Source organism: Gymnoscopelus microlampas (assembly GCF_963454915.1).
Source record: "Gymnoscopelus microlampas genome assembly, chromosome: 12".
NCBI lineage: Eukaryota > Metazoa > Chordata > Actinopteri > Myctophiformes > Myctophidae > Gymnoscopelus > Gymnoscopelus microlampas.
Genome location: NC_139949.1, coordinates 31087129 through 31100691, shown reverse-complemented (window position 1 = coordinate 31100691; position 13563 = coordinate 31087129). Strand labels below are relative to the sequence as shown.

The 13563-nt window shown below is 44.5% G+C and overlaps 1 protein-coding gene across 1 annotated transcript; it reads right to left on the bottom strand.

The window, feature by feature from the left end:
* Window positions 1-3104: 3104 nt before the first annotated feature.
* Window positions 3105-13279, bottom strand: LOC311057850 (rho GTPase-activating protein 35-like). Its single transcript, XM_084074966.1, has 7 exons — window positions 12578-13279; window positions 5801-9726; window positions 5317-5458; window positions 4997-5074; window positions 4699-4830; window positions 4215-4320; window positions 3105-4128 (listed from the first exon to the last, which is right to left on the bottom strand). Exons 2-7 carry the CDS (start codon window positions 9533-9535, stop codon window positions 3717-3719), a joined length of 4605 nt encoding a protein of 1534 aa, XP_083931092.1. The 5' UTR covers window positions 9536-9726; window positions 12578-13279; the 3' UTR covers window positions 3105-3716.
* Between the last annotated feature and the right edge of the window lie 284 nt (window positions 13280-13563).

Below are 13563 nucleotides of genomic sequence, written 5' to 3'. Positions count from 1 at the left end.
TGATACACAAAAGTAGAATGTACGTTGGGAAATTACAAAGTTAAATCTGGGTTTCTGTCACAGCACATCATGCAGGTAGCTGGATGGATAATAGCCTATTGGGTCACCAGGCTGACCCCCGCCAGTCAGGCAGCATCAGCACAATAGAACATTGTGACATACTATAGCATTGCAAAAGGTTCTCTGCTCTACTGTTAACATGGTTGTGAAACAAAGGAACCCCTTTCCAATAGCACTATAGCTATGCCACCACAAGGTGGCATTAAAGCATTTGAATGACCTGAGCCATCTACAGCTAGTGCTATAGATACTGTGATGAAAGTATTCCACCTAGAGGGAGCAGTCACTCATGACGGATGGGCGGTGAATAATTGATGCATTTTCAAACTCGCCTGCAACAATCCCTAATTACTACAGCTTCTAGTTACTAAAGCAGAAGTCTTTCTATGTGCACGTTGTAGCCTATTGTAAGTGCTGCTTAAACCTGATCTCGTGTCAGTTATCAGGATGTTGCAGGAATTGACACACTGGAGTTATACAGATGTTTTAAATTATGCCATTGTCCTCACTAAGTTATGTTTTCAGTTCAGACTGATAGAATATGTAGGCTTATAGGAAGTTAATATATTCATGCTTGGGTCAAATTGGAATGAAATAGTTTGCATTCTGTTATGGCTTCTTATGGCATATATTCTTATTCATATAGAAACTGCACCATGATCATGTGCTGCAAAATGTACCTTCATATCATATATTTGCGTTTATGTGAGTATTTTAAAATCCTGAAGTGGATTTAAGTTGATGTATGGAACTACTGTGTGTTTTGTGAACTGAACTGAACTTTGAACCGAGTCAGTGTGTGTGGAGTATTGAATTTGTTTTTGTTGATATGATTTGACCAGATAGGTTGCTGTAACTTTTATAGTGACCTTTGTAGGTGTTTTTGATTTGAATATTTATTTATTTTAAAAATGTACAAATTGGCAGAAGTGGTTTGACTTAGTAGTAGCAGTATTTCATAGGCTTTTGTAGGCCTTTACCTTGTGGTAATACAATTTGAGTAGACCCAGAATGATCAACATGCCTTATCAATGTTATCAGGAGCCCATTTTCTCATCAACCTCAATTTCACTTACAATGTACAAAAGAACAAGAACATGTAACAGTTTGCGAACAGTATAATGCTCACTCAGACAAGAAATACCACAAGAGGTATGAGGACAACTTTACAAGATTTAATTTATTAACTATTATACAGTTCACGTAAGGCCTTCATCTTCATACATCATTCTCAGTCAGAAAATGTCATGGTTTGCTCTTGATGCGCAGTACTTTATCTTTCACTTTTAAGCTATTTCACTTTTGTATTGTTTTCTTCTCTCATACTAATGTTTTAAAACAGGGTGAGGGGTCAAACCTCCTCCCTTGGCTTGTTCTTAAATCATGCACTAAACTTAAGTGGCCTTAAACCATTCACAAAATCGTAAAAATGGACTTTCAATCATTGAAATACACACTAGAAATGTTTTCTACCATTGACTAAAGGGTGGTTAGACCCCCCTAACATACAAATAAACAACCATTATAGAATAGTATGCACTCACGTTTTGCTCAGAGTGGCAGATTTGCCAGGGTTGTGTCAGAGGTGAAGTGATGTGGTAAGATTACATCCTCTCACAAGTCACATTTTAGAGGGACATTTGGGGCCAATTTATACCTCATCATACATCCATGTCACTCGACGAAAATAACTGATTTCAACTTAAAAACGTGACGCGTATGACAAAGTATAACATTGGGCTTTGGTTGGTATTATCAATCACAATGCTATAGCTTGCTACTCCGGACTGTGAGACGCCACATCAGCATAGCGATCACATAGTAAGACGACCGACTTCCAACAGCATTGAGATTCCTTGAGTACCAGTAGGTAATGATCCCAAATATTAACACTAGCAAGCTAAGCTGATAAGCGCTGCAAATGAGAACCATGAAGGAACCACAACCACCCATGACTTCCATGTCAAATGTGGTCAACCTTCAAACGTCCGCAGTTAAATGGACAGTGCTCAGTCGAATGACTTTTATAGAGGGTGGTTAAAATATATGGGACATTCATTTAACTGTGCAATCACTGGAAATGGGCTGCTGCTTGCTTGTTTTGTTTTTTTCACCATTAAAGAGAGGACAACATGCCAGCACAAAACTAGTAAACTAGAGCAGGTAATAAATGCTTGGTGGGTAGTTCATCCCCGACAGTCCATGGTCCTTTTCTACAGGTCAGTGTGTTTAAGAACAGAACTAGCAGTGAGAGTGTTTTGAGAATACCCAGCTATCGGAGTTACAGGTCCTTAATATTAGATGAGTACAAAGAGATTGGTTTGATAGACAGCCTCAGCAACACATCCAGGAACCGATCAAATTTCAAGTCTGCGGTTTCCATAGACACCAGATGGCAATGTAGAGTCATGTTCTAGTATGATGGTCTAAAGTCACCCTCTTCTACAGCATGGGCAAAATCAATCAATAACTTTACAACTGGCAAGTAAAGTCTCCTCTGTGGTAATCTAACCTGGTTTGAACAAACTTCCCTAAACCACTACTCATATCAGCCACAATAACAGCCAGAGGGGGAGCTCCATGAAAATCTTTTTTTTTTTTACATGGCTTGACAAACACGTAACATGGGCAGATTTTAGATTTCCCATCAACTTAAAAAAAAAAAAAGGTAGATTCTGGGTCAACTGAAAGAAGACTCTTATCTTCCGTTTCACAAGCCTGCACTAATGCCACTCTCAGCCACTAAACAATAGGGACAATTGATCAAAGTGGCATTTCATCACCTTTAACACTACACTATCAGAAAGTGCTTCAGAAAAAGTATGTGGATACAAAAACAAGTTTGATGTAAACAAATTTTGATCCGCCAAAGCTCTGTAGAGGCAATGGGTATGGCTGTTTGAGCTGTGAACTTAAAATACACACACTCACACAAAAACAGTCCCAACAACTCCCCTTACACGGAAAAAAAACAGTGATCATTAAAGTGCATCCCTGGATGTCCCCCTACCCCAAACCCCCACCCCCACCAAATACAGAACCCACTTCTCCACGATGAACCCTAAGTTGGAGCCAATAACAGAGGCTCAAGGCAGGGCCCCAAAGGCAGACGGAGAGGACCTTCTGCTAAATGGGGCAAACTGCTGGCCAAAGGACACGGAGGAGGGCAGTCTATAAATCCAGTGGCAGTACTTTTATGAGCAAAAAACAACTAAAAAACATTTATACACAGATAACATGGTGGCCACAAATCATATCTTCCAGGTTGACATGGAGGTTTGGACTTCTTGGGTACATGTGTAGGCTGATGTAAGCGAAGCTTAGTGTTACAGTATTACAGCTCATGCCCCCCTTCTGCACACGCTGCCCGATGGCAGAATCCAGGCTGTCGGGGGCTCAGACAGAGGGCACAGAGGAGAGTCAGTAGCCATGGTAGCCAGCCCTGGCACATTATGTAATATTAAGTATGGTGGCAAGTGGCAAGTCAGGTTTAAGTGGCAAGATTCTCAAGATGCTGCACAATTCATACCTCCATAGTCTGGGTTATCCGCAACCAAAAATGTAGTGTCTTCTTTAGTGTGCATGTGTGTTTGTATGTGTATATGTTGGGAGATACGATCCAGCATCATCATGGGCACACGTGGTTTCATTGTCTCTCACAGTGTCTCTTGTTCAGCGGGGGAGTGATGGGAGTGGGGGTGTTGGTGAAGCGGGGGCAGCAGGGACTGTAGAGGGGACTGGGGGGTTGTGGGCGGGGACTGCTGCAGGGGGCTGAAGTGTGCTGCCGTGTGCGGCGGGGAGGAGCGGTAGCAGGAGTAGGCCGAGCTCCCGGTGAGCGTGGTGGTGGGCGAGGCCGGCAGGCCACCTAGGCCGGTGGGCGAGTCGAGGAGGGGCTGGTTGTAGAAGAAGAAAGCACACTGGTGGATGAAGGACTCAATGATTGTCTGGTAGGTGCGCGTGGCGGTCAGAGCGTCCATGGTGGTGAAGTCTGGTCTCATGAGGGTGGGCCAGAAACAGATGGACAGGTTCTCACTGGTCATCAGGTTTAACCTGTTCAGCTGGCTCACCCTACATGGAAGGAAAAATACATTTGCATCAGCAAAGCCACAATGAAAGGGATGTGAGAGTGAAAGTAGATTTAAGACAGCACTCACTTGTGTAAGTGGCTTGTGACGTATTTAAAGACATCATAATTCTCCCTGGGGAACCTCCTCAGGACATCCTTCATGGTATACAGCCTCTGCTCTCTGTCGTTGATCTCTGCACACACATTTGATAGGGAAGTTAGCAATGTGACTCATCATCCACAGTGACGGGTGAAGTGAAGCCAAAACTAACCTCTTGCTGCCGCTCTGTGTGAAAATTAACCTGTCAGTCATTTTCTCACAGGCAAGCACTTTCCACGGCAGACTCATCGTCACTGGATAAAAGACTGAGCGACATCAGTCCTTTGTGCTGGTAGCCATTAAGCCACATAACCAAACCCCCATGTGTTTTATCTACTGTGATGAACACTAGCATTATAATGAGAGGCTTGCTTAGCAAGACTTAAACTTTTCCATTTTATGTTATTTTTCGTTATGGTTACCTAACCTTGTATCTTTGTACCTTGTATCATCCCATCAGGGGGTTACTTACTGAAAGCATCCAGTAGATCCACCTGCAGGGCACAAGGCACCAGTGGCTCAGGCAGCTCAGAGAAGAAGCTCTTCAGGCCTCCAGCCACAGTGTTGATGGCGAAGTCCTTCTCCACCAGGTCCAGTCCATGGTCTGCATAGGGAGAAAGAGGGATGGTGAAAGAAGGAGAGAAAAGATAAGCATCAGTTGCAGTTGGTTGGACTGTCCTAAATATAAATTGACCGTAGGTTTCAAATTCCAGTCTCCTTCCTGTCCATATATTGATCGGCCAAACACAGAATTATATGACGTGTCTCACCCAGGTCAAACTGTCTCTGCATGCTCTCCATCTCTGACTTGTTTCCGCTTACCCGGTACAAACCTTCTGTATTGAGACCTGACAGCAAGGGGAGAGAGAAGAAAAACACATTATATAGGAAAATCACCCATTACAGTTACTAAACTGTGCGATCATTCATGGATACACGCTTTACTATGAGAAAAAGCATGTTTAAATTAGTCTGTAGGCACTGTAATAGGCATGTGAATTTAATTATGCATCCTTGTATGTATAAACGAATGTAACCGCAATGCACATAAAAGGGGGGACAGAGGAAAATTAATAAAGTAACATCTTACCTGTTGTCTCAATAAAGCGGACACACTTCTCAATAAATAGTGGGATGGGTCTGTCTGGGGACACAACATTCACAAGTGGGACCCCAAAGTAACTGCTCTCCAAGGGCTTGGGAATAGCTGGACGGGGCTTTGTTCTTGTTTTCTGTCAGAAGATAAATGATACAGTTGTGAATGTAAATTAAGTTGGTGTTGAGTGGCTCTCATTAGCTTCTCTTGGGGTGAAAAATGTTCTGCGGTTACCACTTCTGGCAGCACTGAGGCATGCCAAATTCATCAACCCTCTGTAACACAAAGTCCTTCCCTCAACTTTGACTCAGTATGAGGTACAACTATTGTCAGCACAATACAAAGGCACAATACAAAGCACAAAGAGATGTCTTTGCTCTTTGATGCTGTTAATATACTACAGTGAACTACAGTGAGGTGCTTCATCAACATGTAGACAGAACTGTTTATCATTAGAAGTTATAGGAGGCATACATACCTTAGCTGTTCTCCGCAGGCTTTTCAGAATGTTCCTCTTTTTGGGGTCCTCACTCTCTTCATTAACAAGGCTCTCTCCTTTCAGGGTTCCAAAGTCGTCCTCCTTGGACTTAGGAAGAGCTCCCATCTCGTCATCACTGCCTATGAAGCTGGTACGGAAGCTGCTGAACTTGCCCAGGCGCTTGGACCGGTCGCGGTAAAGACGAGGCTTTACTCCCGCAGCTGAGAACTTCCTCCTTCGCTCCAGGGAGCTGCTGTCTGCTTCACTATCTGAGCCATTGCCGTTGGAGTTCATCCTGTTAGCATTGCGAATGGTGATGATCTTGCCTTGTGTGCTATCGTGTGGCACCGAGTAGATGATCTCTTCATTGCTTTGGCGTGGTTTTGAGACAGCATCCATGGGCTCGGCGTAGTCCGAGGGGTCGTAGCCTCCGTCTCCACCAGGCACCCAAGTAACAGCAGAGGGCAGGGACCGACGATGGCCCATTGTATCACTGTACGGGCTACGGCTTGACTTGCGGAAGTCAAAGGTGACGGTGGGTTTAAGTCTGACCTGGGGGGGAATTTTGTTGTTGAGCTTGTTCTCAAAGGAGCTGATGTCCGAGATGACAGAGATGTCACTGGAGTCTAGATCAGGCAGGGTGAAGCCTCCGCCATGGGAGGTGAGCGCACCGTCGTAATATGGTGGAGATGGCTCCACGTCATCCTCAGAATCTAGGAACAGTGTGACGGGACTGGGAGAGCTACAGCGCGGGGAGTACGCATTTTCAGTGGTGCAGGCCTCAGCCACGTTATCATACATGTGTGTGGCCTCCACAATGTTGCGTTTCTCGACCACCTCGTTCAGGAAAGGCTGGAACATTTCGACCCTGTGCAGGCCTCCCACCACTCCCCCAGACCCACAAACAACACTGTTGAAACGACCCTCAATCTCATGGGCGAGCTCCTCCCCCTGGATCAGCTGTTCACGGGCATAGTCGCTGTCAGTCAGCTCTGCCTGGCTATCTCCGACTGCCAGCAGCTGCACCGGGATGATGTCTTGAACCTCACAGAGGAATGCACACAGGGTTTCTAGGGAGGCCTTACGGCAGACAGAGTACGTGGCGATGTAGCCATGCACCAACCTGCTCTTCCGCAAAGAGAAGGAGGCATGGTAAGACAGCAGAGAGAGCTCTATGAGCAGCTTGTGTCCTCCGATTGTATGCTCTAGCATGACAGAGGTGCCGCTGTTGGATATCGGCCTGCAATGCGGAGTCATTAGGAAGGGGGAGAGGAGCTGTTCATTGTCATAGGGATCTCCGCACATTATGCACATGACAATGCGGATATCCGCCTCTGCACTGGCCTGGTGAGGAGAGTCTCTGAGACACGGAGGTTCAGGGTGAGGGGGCAAGGGAGGGGAGCTGCTACAGAAAGATGTGCTCCTCCTGATGTCCAGAAGGCCCCTCAACACCTGATTGATTTGCATTTCATTAACATTATGGCCGTAGCCCACGCCAGGGGAGGCTGGGTCTAAGAAGCTACATTGCAATCTCCTTGCAATCTGCTGACCCTGTGTTATCAGGTTTAAGGCGGTTTCTCCACCAATATCTGTATATGACCCCACTCCCCTTTTAGTGACTAAAAGCAAAGAGGTCAATAGCTGAGCCAACTGGCTGTCCCTTCTACCCAACGTTGACTCCCTAAGCCTCTCGAGGCTGTCGACCACATAGGCTAGGGACTCCTTTGAATTATACAGACAAAGACATCCATGAGGGGTAAAGGTGGGAGTGTGGAAGGAATTTACAGGAAGTCGCACATTGCCCTCGATGGGGCGCAGTGTCAGCTCGTACATCTTCCCATCTAGAACATAGCGGTCGTCATTTGTACAGAGTGCCCTAATCTCATTAGCAAATTCCCTGGCCAGTCCATCCTTTCCCAGTATCACAAGGTTAATTCTATCAGCCTTTGTGTCCCCCCCAAAATGAGTTTTCATATCAAAAAAGGGGTAGCATGTGGGGAAATTTAAAGCTAAGAGCTGTTCGATCTTAAAGTCTCCACACTGAGGACTGCTGGGGCAAGTCTCCTTGGTAGGGTGATAGACAAAATGGATATGTTTCAATACGAGAGCATCTCTCTCGGCTGGAAGCTTCTGGAGGGCTTTGAACCGCTGCTCTTCCCCCAAAAGTTCTTGGATGGCACCCATCTTCTCCTTACTTGGCTTGGCATCCACCTCAAGCTCATAGAAGAGCTCAGAGTATTCCAGCAACAGTTCCTGGAAGTCCTCTTTAGCATGGTCGATGATCTCCTTCTGGTGGCGGTTGTAGAGGTCTAGGTACTCTTGCTCCTCCAGCCACTGGTAGAATTCTTCATTCATGATAAAGCTGCGGGCCTCCTCCCAGGGCTTACCTGGGGTGACAAACAGTGAGCATGCCAGCTTGTGTTTGAACTCCTGGCGCATCTCTGCCCGCCTGCACTCATTCCGCAAATGTTCCAGGTGGGCATCAAATATCGCTTCTGCCGCTGAAGTCTCAAGCAGGTCTGAGGGAATACGCTCATCATCCATGTTGTCAATGTGAGAGGTGTCCTCCCAAGGTGAATCCTCCAGAACTACAAACCAGTGGGCAAAGTGCGGTTTAGACTCCAGGACCTTCTGTACTCCAGACCAGCTCAGCTGGTCAATTTCATCCAGGTCAGGCACCAAAGAACTAAGAGCTAAAGGAAGAGTGCTTAAGTATATTTTACGGCGCCTCTCAATATGTTCTTGCTTCAGGCGGTAGACATGCTGTTGAAAAAGCTTTTTGCATTTTGCTGTGCCCTCCAAAAAGACATATTCTTTGTACTCTGCAGAGGTGTTCATGCGTCTACTGGTGTTTAACCAGGTTTCATTGTGATTTTTCACAATACGGTTGATTAGCCATTCATAGCGATCCTTGGCGGAAGCTATCTGCTGACTCTGGATTTTGAGGGCTTCAAAGTAAGGAATGATCTTGGGCTTGCCCCTGCTCTTATCAATTAGTTGCACTAGAGTAAGGAAGGCAAGGTCAACATTGATATTGGAGCGTGCGGATGTCTCCACCACGGGAAGACTCTTTTTAGTAATAGCAAATGTATGTGAATCTTTGATATAACGTTCAACTCCCTCGTCGCACTTGGTGAGGACCAACACAACAGGTTTCTTAGTCTTGCTAAGCTGCCCATATAGGTTAGTGACAAATTTCATCTGATCATCAAAGTTGCGATTCATGCCGCGGCTGACGTCAACACAAAGCATGAATCCATCCCCCTGCAGCTTACCCTCGGGCATCTGCTTCTGCTCAAAGTCTTGCTCCAGGCCCAACTGGTCTGTGCAGAAGTACATGAGCTTCTCTGCTGAAGCCAGCTTAGTGGACGCTGCCCGCTTGATATAGGGCTGCATAGCAGTGCTACGATGTGGCTGAAATGTCTGGTCATCAATGAATTCTGTTTGCTCCACAACATGCATTCGACACTCCTGCCCGTCCTCCAGGACCCGGGAGACCTCTCCCCAGAACAGAAAGTGATCATTGTTAACCACCCGCCCCCCAAAGTCACTGGTGCTCAGCACTGACGTGTGGTCCAAATAGAAGTCATCAGCACTAGGCCGAACATAGCGATTACACAAGCAGGACTTTCCAACACCACACTGGCCCTTCTCCTTCTCTGTTCCTGACAAACCAACCACAAGAAGGTTGTAAAGGGGTACTCCTCGGGCATCTTGCTTTTTCGCCATCATCATCGTTTGCTGACATTCATCCTGCTATATACAGGCACGGTAGAGGGGAATAAACTTGAAAGTTTGTCCATTAAGTAGCTGATGCACAGAATTAATTAGAGAGCGTCTTAGTTTGAGATTTAAATGTCTTCTATTGGCCTCCAGCTTTAATCAGAAGAAGAATGTGTGCAGTCACTCGTTACGCAGATCTGACCCTGTCAAATACAAGCAAAGAACAAAAAGAAGTTATTAGCATTTATTCTAAATTAAAGTTGAAATACAAATAATGTTCCTGTGGAAACAGCAATCAACTAATACCCACAATCCACCATGTGTAAAAAGCACAGTATTATTTCTTTGATTTTGTTAAAGTCATAATTATAGTCCATAATGGGCTCAAAATAATATCTAACAGAGAGCTATGAAGAGAGAGTAATTCTTAATAGCAGTCAACTGTGGATCTGTGCAATACCGACTTATTTTAACATGTGCACTGACAACATAAAAGAGGAACACACTACGAACATTATCCAAGTGTCTTTGGTACAGTTAGTTTTCAATAAACACATTTTGGAATTCCTACCAACCACCCTTGATCCTGTGTGTGTGTGTGTGTGTGTGTGTGTGTGTGTGTGTGTGTGTGTGTGTGTGTGTGTGTGTGTGTGTGTGTGTGTGTGTGTGTGTGTGTGTGTGTGTGTGTGTGTGTGTGTGTGTGTGTGTGTGTGTGTGTGTGTGTAACTGCGTGCGTGTAACTGCGTGCGCACATAAATGAGCAAACAAATAGTTAATGAACAACACAGGGGGATAGCTATATGAAAAAAATCTAAATCTTGTGCCATACTTGAATGTCCCTTTAAGTGACTTCATGTCAGGGAAACAACGGCTGGTTTACTGCTCCGTCACTTGGACTTAAATTAGTTTTTTGTTGAGGCATATGATTTTGGAATACGAGGAAGAGAAAGAAAACAGACTTCCATTGTGAATGAGGCTAAGCAGGCTGTGGATGACTTCCAGGCACAACTTGCCAATCATGTTTGCTTTTGACTGTGGATCTGATGCATCACAGATAAACATCTACAGGGATCTAAATGAGGCAGAAACCGAACCAAGTCTGATGCTCTGTAATTGTTGAAATGTTGTTTGCTACCTAGAATAGAAGCATGGTATTAGATATTCAGCTATGCCGATTCCCTTTTATACTTTTTTTTGTTCCAATAAAAAATAATTATATATATATATAATTATTTTTTATTGGAACAAAAAAATATAAAGGGCACACCTGAAAAATTATAGCAGATTCTTACAGCTTTTAGTGTGGACTGAGTTTCCTGCAATGTTTCGAGTCCACTCAATCCCAAGATAAACAATATTTCCTATCGTGAAATATGAAGGGAGTGGTGTTTTTTCCAGATGGCAATGCTCCCATCTAAAGGGTAGGACTGGTCACTGAATGGGCTGGTGAATATGAAAACATTACAGAAACCAAAAGCCATCTGTCTCAGTCAGTCGCCAGTTTTAATCCAAATCAATAGGATATGATTGTATTATTTTATGCCAGAATGTACAAAATGTCAGATCAGATCATTAATTATGTTCAATCATGCCATATAACTACGTGGTCAGTCTTCAATGTGGTTCTATAGAGACTTGTAGAATCTATGGCCAGGATATAGATAACGGCCTACAAATTAACTCCTTGGGCAGCCAGACAGTGTCCACTTTTAGCTGTGCATTTCATTCAACAACAACAATAAGCTCTTAGACGTATGAGTAATGACTGAGGAGCAGAATGACTAAACAGACAAAAGTGTGGATTCATCATCATGCCCAAAAGTGTGTGAATCGGCGAATAATGGAATGAATAAGCGGTCACGTTAAAATGAGATACGCAGCTTTATTGTGTCTAATGTCACGGTCAAAACCACCATGGGTTTGTCGGTAAACGGAATAATCGCCCCAAAACACGCTCGCCCCCATTTTTCCGCTCTTTTACAGAGGATAAGGTTAGAAGTAAGTTTGGGGTTGGACTGCAGGGTTTTTACTGAGGTTAAGTTTAGGAATACAGTTAGGTTTTGCCACAGTTTTACTGAGGTTAGGTTGAGGAATAAGGTTGGGTTTAGGAATAGTTTTACTGAGTTTACGTTTAGGAATACCAGGTGAATACCGCCGGATTTGCCCCGGGGCGACTGTGTTTTGGGGCGAGCGTTTTGGTATTCGGGTTTGTCCATACCGCTCAGCTGAGCTAGGCCTGATACCCACATTAACAAGTTATTTACGAAAGGCTCATTCTCTAATCTATTTGCAAACGTCGACGTGATATCCAACACTCACTTCAATTACGTATTCATTTACAAGAAAACCAATTGGCTCGTGTGTTTTACTTCAAATTCCGTATAGATTGGCTAAGGATACACGCAGGCTTTTTGAGTGGATGTTGGGCTGTGAAGTGACCACGCCAGGCCTCTACCAATGTTGCCATTTTTTTGTGACAGCAATAAGCAACCGGCTCAAGGAAAACAAGCCCAAAAGAAACAATTTAGGCCACCTGAGCACTTTAAAATAGCCAATCTATAAACTCACAACGCGTCACGATGCGACGCGTTGTGAGCTTATAGATTTATTTTATTTTTTTAACTCTTGCAATAAAATGTGGAATATTTGCTCTTTTTTTTTATAATAACAACATAAATGCTCCCCTGGGCACAAAACATTTGCATGAAAATATGTGAGAACCACTGCTTTAACTAATAATTTAAAACATTGGAAGAAATCCTAAATAAGCAAATACACTTTAGAAACTAACCCAAAACAACGCAATAACTACCAATTTTTACAAGCAACTTAACAGCAAAAGAAGCCCTAAGTCGCTTATAATAAGCCGACATGGCAACACTGGCCTCTACTGCTGTCTAACAGAATGAATTCTATGATCCATCCACCTCGCCCTGCATTCTGACCATGATGGACTATTAGAACGCCCTCTCACTTTTTATTCAGACATGTCTGGGTGTTGTTCAATGTTAAAGAGAACGTAGATCTACAGTGTCAAGTGTTCACATTACATACCATGGCATTCATTCTCCTTGTCTCTCCTTGCATCTGTCAGGCCGGTGGTTGCCGCAGCCGCAGCCCTCCTCGCCGCCTGATGTGCACGAAAAGACTGCAGAATACTCTAGTGGCTCTTCCCCTTGTAGTCAAATTACAAGATTATTTTTGCTGGAGTTTATTTAATAGAACTACCGCTAATCCTGGGGCTTTGTCCGTATTTTCTTGTATAAAAGTATTTTTTTCCTTCTTCTTTGTTATGAATCACTGCGTTATTAGCCAGAAATAAGCAGCCTCAAGTCAATCCAACATTTGTTTCTGGACAGATTTCCCTCACAGACGTACAGAGATGTGCTTCAGCAGCGTCTCCTCCTTGGTTCCACCACCACGTTGCTTTTCAATCATTATATTCAGTCCATTGTTAATGCGCCTCTTCTACAATAATACGGTGTCGCCCGTGCACAGGGAAGCGGTGAGTCGGTTGCAATAGCGGCGACGTTCCGCCCGAAATACGCCCAAAAAGATGTAACTAAAATCGCTCATGTCCTTATCAATTGATCAATATGTTGCGTGTGTGTGAGAAAGTGTTTTTCAGCTTTCCATTAATGGCGGCGGGCGGCCCTCCCTCCTCCTCCCCAGACCTAATTCTCCTCTTCTTTTCTTTGGGAAAAAAGGGAGCCGTTGGAGACAGAGGCGACGGAGAGACTCACCCAGCGGCGCACTCGCACAACTGCAGCAGCGCGAGGTGTCTCGAGCCGAGGCTCACCGAAAAAGATCAGATCTACAAGCTTACCACGAGCGACTCCCAACCTCGCTCGTCACTGCTTTCCTACATAGGGATCGATTCACTTTTGTATATTGCAGATCCGGTTTAGAGCGGATACGGAAACGTTATGCGTGTATGCACGTTTGTGTTTGGTGTCATTACAGGATACAGTAGGCGGGCTCTTTCACGGATATTGGCATTTAACAAGAAATAGAAACCAGGCTTTTCTACGGTTACAGCT

Coding starts and splice junctions, on each gene's coding strand:
- LOC311057850 (XM_084074966.1), bottom strand. CDS start 9,535: ATGATGATGGCGAAAAAGCAAGATGCCCGAGGAGTACCCCTTTACAAC. Junction 5,459..5,800: donor GCCTGCGGAGAACAGCTAAG/GTATGTATGCCT, acceptor ATCTTCTGACAG/AAAACAAGAACAAAGCCCCG. Junction 4,321..4,698: donor GGATCTACTGGATGCTTTCA/GTAAGTAACCCC, acceptor ATGTGTGTGCAG/AGATCAACGACAGAGAGCAG.